The 8136-nt window shown below is 39.7% G+C and overlaps 1 protein-coding gene across 3 annotated transcripts in view; it reads right to left on the minus strand.

Moving 5' to 3' along the window:
- The window catches only part of Ide (insulin-degrading enzyme), a 95392-nt gene that overhangs the window by 24140 nt on the left and 63116 nt on the right, over nucleotides 1-8136 (minus strand). For all 3 annotated transcript variants that reach the window (XM_013034367.1, XM_013034365.1, XM_013034366.1), the window contains exons 12-14: nucleotides 5698-5800; nucleotides 4913-5035; nucleotides 2225-2307 (exon numbers count right to left, since the gene is read on the minus strand). In XM_013034367.1, the coding sequence (XP_012889821.1) occupies nucleotides 2225-2307; nucleotides 4913-5035; nucleotides 5698-5800 (309 nt within the window). The remainder of the gene's footprint in view (nucleotides 1-2224; nucleotides 2308-4912; nucleotides 5036-5697; nucleotides 5801-8136) is intronic.

Consider the following 8136-nt stretch of genomic DNA (forward strand, 5'->3'; position numbering starts at 1 on the left):
ACACACACACACACACACACACACACACAGAGTCAAGCTAAGAGAAAAGAGAAAGGGAGATATATGAAGATTCAGAGATTTGCTGCAACGGGGTACCAGTCTTTAGATACTTATTAAGTATGGGATGAATAAATAGTATTGATGGGGCTAAAATACAGGTTTTAATACAGTTCTGTTAAAAGATTAGATAGACTAGATAGACCCTTGCTAGTTTATATGTTCGTGTGTGTGTGCATTTTTTTGTATGTATGTGATATATATCCCTGAGCTTTATACACTCAAGGCTAGTGCTCAAGTGGTACTGGAGCCACAGCTCTATTTGTGATTAATTGGAGAAAAGAGTCTCATTGGCTTTCCTGCCTGGGCTGGCTTTGAACCACAATCCTTAGATCTCAAGACTCCTGAGTAGCTAGGATTACAGGATTGAGCTTCTGGCATATAGCTAGTCCTTCAATATTAAAGGGCTACAAGCTGGGCGCCGGTGGCTCAAGCCTGTAACCCTAGCTGCTCAGGAGGCTGAGATTTGAGGATCAGTTATAAGCCAGCCCAGACAGGAAAGTCCATGAGAATCTTATCTCTAATTCACCACGGAAAACTGAAAGTGTCACTGTGGTTTAAGTGGCAGAGCACTAGCCTTGAGCTGATGAGCTAAGGGACAGTGCCCAGGCCCAGAGTCGAAGCCCCATACTGACTAAATAAATAAATAAATAGGGCTACATATGGGCTAAGTGCCATGGGTCATGACTGTAATCTTACTTACTTGGAAGGTATAGGAGGTTCACAAGCGACCAGGGCCTGTAAAAGTTCACAAGATCCCATCTCAACGAATAAGCAAGGTTTGGTGATGGTAGTATGGCCTGTCATCCTAGCTACCAGAAAGGTATGAAGAGGAGGATCACAGTCCAGGTTAATCATGTCAAAACATGAGACTCCATTTGGGGGGGTGGGGAAGCTGAGGACATGGCTCCAGTGGTAAGAGTGCTTGCCTAGCAAGATCAAGGTCTTGAGTTTGAATTCCTAGCACTACATTAATCAATTAATCTTAATTAATTAGTGCTGCAAATAAGCTTGTTAGGTTTACCCCAATTTGAAAGAATTAGTAAGTCCAAAGGTAGATATTATGAGGAATCTGTTCTGAATTACCTACAGCAAAAGTCAGTTAATCAAGATTAAGAAAAGGGATAGGAGCTGGGCCTCAGTGGCTCAGCCTAGGCAGAAAAGTCTATGAGACTCTGATCTCCAGTAAGTCACCAGAAAACCGGAAGTGGCACTGTGGCTCAAGTGGTAGCGTGCTAGCCTTGGGCTGAAGAGCTCAGGGACAGCGCTCAGGCCCAGAGTTCAAGTCCTATGAGGGACCAAAAAAAAAAAAAAAAAGAAAAGAAAAAGTAAAACTAAAACACAACCTGAAAGAGGATAAATATGGTTGTAATAGATTGCTTACTACTATGAAAACCGAACGGGACCTGCTGAAATTGCTTTGGGAGGGAAGGGAACGTAATAAAGGGAATGAAACTGACTGGAATACATTATAGTATGTGGCAATGGAAACTACCTTCTGTATAACTCATGTAACCTAATTTTTAAAAAATGCTAAAGTTGGGTTGGGAATGTGGCTTAGTGGTAGAGTGCTTGCCTAGCATGCATAAAGCTCTGGGTTTGATTCCTCAGTACCACATAAACAGAAAAGGCCAGAAGTGGCACTGTAAATTAAGTAGTAGAGCAAAAGAAGCTCAGGGACAGTGTCCAGGCCCTGAGTTCAAACCCCACGACTGGCCAAAAAAAAAAAAAAGTTAAAGTAAAAAGTAAATTCCGGATAATTAAAGGACTAGAAAGGCTCAAGACCATTTTATAATTTCTATCTCTTATTCTGGACAAGTTTCAGGAATTAAAACCAAAACAATAGGAACACCCCAAGTTACTTATGCTTTCCTCAGTGAAACTTCTTGGTTGATCGATAACCTTTTCAGAATCTAGAATAGTGAAGGCTAGGAAAGTCCTCCTAATAACAACCAGCACAAATCATTTCAGCTAAAAGCACGCACTCATTCATGTAAAAAGGAAAAATGAACAGCCTTGGCCAGCAGCCTTCCACTGACTGGACAAAACCTAACTCCTATTAGTGTTATACACGGATGGCTAAGAAGGACAAAAAGAAAGAAAGAAAGAAAGAAAGAAATGTAATTGTTGACATTTTAAAGATTTATAGCTAGATTTTTTTACATACCTGAAAAATTCAAAGTTGAGGCAAGCCTTCGGCAAGAAAAACTTATCATCTTGCTTGAACCACAGTTTGCTCATAGCTGTATCCTGTGATGGAGAAACAATTTGGTTTGGAAAATTGGGGCACATTCAGGAAGAATTGGAAATCAATTTACTCTTCCAGGAGGAGAATAGAGGCAATAGTTGAAAGTTTGTTCTTTTAGCTGTGGTTCCCTGGGTTGAAGCGCAGCATTGACAAATAGGAAGCTAACAGAGAGGACTGGCCTCCTGTGGCAGAGAAAAACCCTCTATGTCCCCTAGATTATGGACAGGATGGTATGGTGGAGGAAGAGGCAGATTGGTGGCCTGATACCAATTGTCCTGTCCTCATCTTTCTGGACACGGTGAGGTACAGGTAGGACTCCTTTGTGGGAGGTATGGCAGCCAGCCTCCAAGGGGGCCTACATAATCCCTGTCTGCGATGATTCACAATTTTTGGTATTCCCCCTTCTACAACTAGACCAGGTTAAGTCTGCCTAACTGACAGAAGACAGAAGTGCTAGTGTGATACCTGTGAAGTCTAAGTTGAGGCTGCTATCTTGATCACTCACTATCCCTTCTGGATCAATTCTCTGGCGGAAGCCAGCTGCCAGCTCAACTAACACCTGAAAGTCCACCTGGTAGAGAACTAAGGCCTTGTAACAACCACAGAACTGAACTTGGAAAAGAATCATCCAACCCTACCAGCTTTCAGATGACCAAAGCCATGGCTACCAGCTTGACTATACACTCAGAGAATCTGAGCCCAAAGTACCAAACTATGCCACTTCTAGATTTCTGAGTCCCAGGGTATTTACACCAAATGTTTGCCATTTAATTTTATTGTTTTAGTGTTTGTGTTTCTAGACTGCAAAATTAAAAAAATAATTTGTTATGTAGTGACTGGAAACAAACACACAAAGAGGAACAAACCAGCTTGCCACCTTGATTCTCACTTCACTCACGTTATATTACAGATACTTACTTGGAGTTACTATAAAATTCTGTCAAGAGATAGAAATGTCTAATTTACTCCGTAATTTATTCTGAAAAAGCCTATTTAAAATAAACAAGCAAGGACTGAAGGTATAACACAGTGGCAGAATGGGTACTTCACATGCACACATTCCTGGATTCTTCCAACACTAATAAATACAAGTAAGTAGCTAACAAATACTAAGAGAGGTAAACAAGCTATACATAACTTAACATGTAACTCAGTTTAAGTCATTGTAGAAGAATTAGTAGATAACGTAAAATCTAGTTGCTTGAGCTAAATTGAATCCCACATTCCTCACTGGAAGGGGGGACATTGATCATGATGCAGTGTACTCATAATCTGATTTCTTCAATTAAATCTCCTTCAGATAAGGGATTTCAAATGGACAACAGCTTAACAGTAAAAAAAAAAAAAAAATGCCAGGTGCTGGTCGCTCACTCCTTTAATTAGCTACTCAGGAGGCTGAGATCTGAGGATCAAGGTTCAAAGCCAGCCTGGACAGCAAAGTACATGAGACTCTTATCTCCAGTTAGCTACCAGAAAACTGGAAGTGGAACTGTGGCTTAAGTGGTAGAGCGCTAGCCTTGAGCTGAAGAGCACAGGAACAATGCCCAGGCTCAAAGTTCAAGCCCCACAACCAACAGAAAAAAAAAAAAAAAATCATGTTCCTAAACACCAATTCTCATCTTATTAACTCACGAATGTCTGAATGTTGTCATCTAAAGAAGATAATAAAAGATACGTGTCAATAATTATGAGTTTTAGTTTGAAAGTTTAGAAAGGAGAATGTTGCTGTAGTAATTTAATCTCTATTTTTTGACAATTACTACCTATAGTACGAAACAATGTGAAAAGAACAGTCTGGAAAGAAAAAAGAGGAAAATGTCTACTTCTTAGTCACCCATTTCTTTGATATAAAATCCCATTAACTTCATCCAGCCCTTGTATCCTAATGAGATTTTTTTTTTAAGTGCAGTAAACTAACAGCTTCCCTTCGAACAAGGTTTCTTTTTATTTTGTGTTGGTGGTTGTGGAGCTTGAACTCTGGGCCTGGGTCCAAGGGAAGGTTTCTTACTGCTAACTTTATGATGTAGCACACACCTATTTCCTGAGTTTCCAATGGACCTGGATAAAATACTGGATCTTTTGACTCACTTATGGTTACAGTCTAAGCATTTTTTTTCCTTACAAAGGAAGCAATTCTCTAGATCCTATGTTGTTCAGTAGTTTCATTTTCTTCCTGAAATATTTTAAACCTAATATTCTTAGAGTCTTTCTGCAAGATTTGTCATATCTAAGGATATGAGACCCCCTAAATCAACAAAATACCAAATACAAGGTATTATCCAACTAGTTTCCCATGTAGTAAATCTCCCAAACTAAACCACTGAGGGTTTAGCTTCAGTGCTAATACTTAGTTTCTAAGGCCCTGAGCTCAACCCCAGTACTACAAAACAAAAAAAACAAACAGAACTAAACAAGATAAAGCCACAGATTCTGTTCAGGATGGAGGGTGGGGTGGGATGGTTGGTACAAGCCTGTAGAATCAGCTACTTGAGATATTGAAGCAGGAGAATTACCTGATCAAAGGAGTTCAGGGCTATCCTGGACAATATAGTGAGACCCCCCAAACAAAAGCAAAACAAAATGAAAAATACAGATTCCAAACATTACCTTAATAAGAACAGGGTATGATGTTGCATCTTTTTCTAAGGACAAGATCTCAAAATTCGTAGGAATAAATTCGTTCTTTGTTGGGAGTTTAAATTTTCCATTCAGGTCAGCATTCTGCCATTTCTGGGTGAATAGTAACACACATACACACACAAAAGCAATTAACAGCCTGTTTCAAGAGTTAAAAAAGCGACTTTGGGCTGAGCATACAGCCCTAGCACTGTGCTATGAAAGAAAAAGAAATGTGTCTTTGCTCAATACCTAAACAAAAATATGTTAAGGGAATAATATCACCTAACAGTTTTTTCCATCACATGTAATTTACTGGTGGGTCTCTATGAAACTTGAGTTTCTCTTGGGGGGCTAGAGAAGCATGTATTCATCATCTCTCCTTTCCATATCTAAAATGATTAGCATAAGGAATAAACAAGACTATAGAACATAGAGAATCTAACTGGCACACTTGAAAATGGTGTTTGCTCCAGCTCTTTCAAGAACAAAATAATCTGTACAGTGATATATTTTCCCAACTCTTAGACTACAAGGTATTTACATAAGAGCCATTGACTATGACTAGGCAGTTATTTCCATGTTTGGCCTGTGGCCCAGGCTTAAAAGAGCTTTTTTCCCTTCAGTATTTCTTAGGGCCTGACTCATATCATGAGATCTTCTAGGGACAGTATTTATGGGCCACCCCCATCCAGTCTTAAGTCTGTGAAGCCAGAGAGCTCATGATCTCATAGTTCCTCCCTGATCAGGCTCATTCCCAGATGGAGGAGCCCTACCTTGATCACTTCATCAGGTATAGCTTCTTGCTTGTATTGGGTTCCATACCACTCTTCTGTGCGATCAGTTTTTCCTTCAAAAGATTTAGACACTATTGCAACCCTAGACATATATGGGAAAAGCAAACAGGAACAAGCCAGTAAACTCATGATGCATATATAAATTTAAGAATCTGACTCATAAAATGTACATAATATCTAAGAATGTGCTGCACCTCTTAAGACAAAGTAGATCCTGTAAAATTTAACCCAAACAGGCAAAAGCCAAAAATAACCGAATAACTATATATGTATGTGTGTATGTGTATAGGACATATAATAATACACATGTATGCATACATATGTCATATGTACACTTATGTATGTGTGTATATATATTTATTTTTATTTTTGATTATAGTTTCTGTTATCCTTTGGTTATATTCCATTATTTTTAGTGTGAAAAAGTGCTTACAGGGGAAATTATACTATTATCTAGTTTAAAAAGAATAGCTAAGGGGGAAAAAAGAATAGCTAAAAAAAATGGAACAAAACTGTTTAAAAATGGTCTTGATGCTAAGCGCTGATGACTCACCCCTATAATCCTAGCTACTCAGGAGGCTGAGATCCGAGGATCACAGTTCAAAGCCAGTCTGGTCAGAAAGTCTGAAAAACTCCTGTGTATGTGTGTGTGTGTGTGTGCGCGCGCGCGCGTGCGTGCGTGTGTCTTGTGGGGCCTGAACTCTGGGCTTCGGCACTGTCCTTCAGCTCTTCAGCTCGAGGCTAGCACTCTACCACTTGAGCCACAGGGCCACTTCCAGCTTTTTCTGTTTATGTGGTGCTGAGGAATCGAATCTAGGGCCTCATCCATGCAAGGCAAGTACTCTAGCCCTGTGCTACCTTCCCAGCCCTGTGTGAAAAACTCTTATCTCCAATTAACCACCAAAAAGCTGGAAGTCGAGCTGTGGCTTAAGTGGTAGAGTGCTAATCTTGATCACAAAAGCTGAGGGACAATGGCCAGGCCCTCAGTTCAAGCCCCTGGAGAAAAAGAAAAAGAAAAATGTAGAAAATGACCTTTCCTTTTCATACTAAGACTTAATAAGAAAAGGAACCAATAGGCTAAAATAACTGCAGACTGTTGCCTTGAAGTCAAGATGTACTGTCCATATACATTGACATGTTGAATTAAAACCCCTTTGTACAGTTACTTAAAGATTAAAAAAAGAATTAGTGGAAAGGGCAAAGGCTTGCAATCAGCATCTTGAACTCTGGAGGTACTCTGATTCACTTTGATATCCTGCCAAAAATCACAGTTAAGATCTAAATTAGACAAGGTCATTTAGCGTCTCTGAGCTTTAGTTTCATTACTTTTTAAATAGAAATTCAAATTAAATGAACTCTTCTTCCATTAGTAGAGCTGGGGTTTTTTTGGAGGTGAGGATCAAATCCAGAGGCTTGCCCATGCTATTTTATTACTGTGCCACAATCTCCACTCCTCAAATTAGATTTTTTTTTTTTTTTTTTTTTTTGGTTGGTCGTGGGGTTTAAACTCTGGGCTTGGGCGCTGTCCCTGTGCTCTTCAGCTCAAGGCAAGCACTCTACTGCTTGAGCCACAGAGCCACTTCTGGTTTTCTAGTGGTTTATTGGAGATGAGAGTCTCACTGATTTTCCTACCCAGGCTGGCTTTGAACTGTGATCCTCAGATCTCAGCCTCCTGAGTAACTAGGTTTACAGGCATGAGCCACCAGCGCCTGGCTCAAATTAATTTTTTTTTGTTGGTCCTGGGACTTGAACTTAGAGCCTGGCTTCACATTAGATTTTTAAAACACAAACAACAAAAGGGGAAAAGGTCTAAAAAGGTCCTCCCAGACAAAGAGTAGAAAAAAAAAGAGAGAGAGAAAAATCCCCAACAATCCAAAACTATTAATGAGACTCAAAATCAAATATGTTTTATTCTGAAACCCAGGATAGGTGAATGAACCAAGTGATTCAAATGAAATCCCACTTCTAAGCACCAAGGAGTCACATTCCCTGATGCTTGGGCGACAACAAAGTCTAAAAGAATCACTATTCATCATTCTTTAGAAATGCTCAAGGATATGGGACGAGGCAGAAGACTAGAGCAAATGCTTAATTTTCAAATACAGAAAAAGTGGAACCTGAACATTATAGCCATCGGCTTAAACACTAAGAATTTCACAGTCAAGAATGTAGAATCAAACTGAATGCCAGTGGTTCATGCCTGTAATCCTAGCTACTCAAGAAGCTGATATCAAAGGGTTAAAGTCTGACTTCAGCCCAGCCAGGAAAATCCATGAGACTCTTATCTCCAATTAACCACCAAAAAGCTGAAAATAGAACTATGTTCATGTGGTAAAGTGTCAGCCTAGAACAAAGAAGCTAGTACCTTCAACACACACACACACACACACACACACACACACACACACACACACAGAG

Source organism: Dipodomys ordii, unplaced genomic scaffold (genome assembly GCF_000151885.1).
Source record: "Dipodomys ordii isolate 6190 unplaced genomic scaffold, Dord_2.0 Scaffold188, whole genome shotgun sequence".
In the NCBI taxonomy this organism is placed as follows: domain Eukaryota; kingdom Metazoa; phylum Chordata; class Mammalia; order Rodentia; family Heteromyidae; genus Dipodomys; species Dipodomys ordii.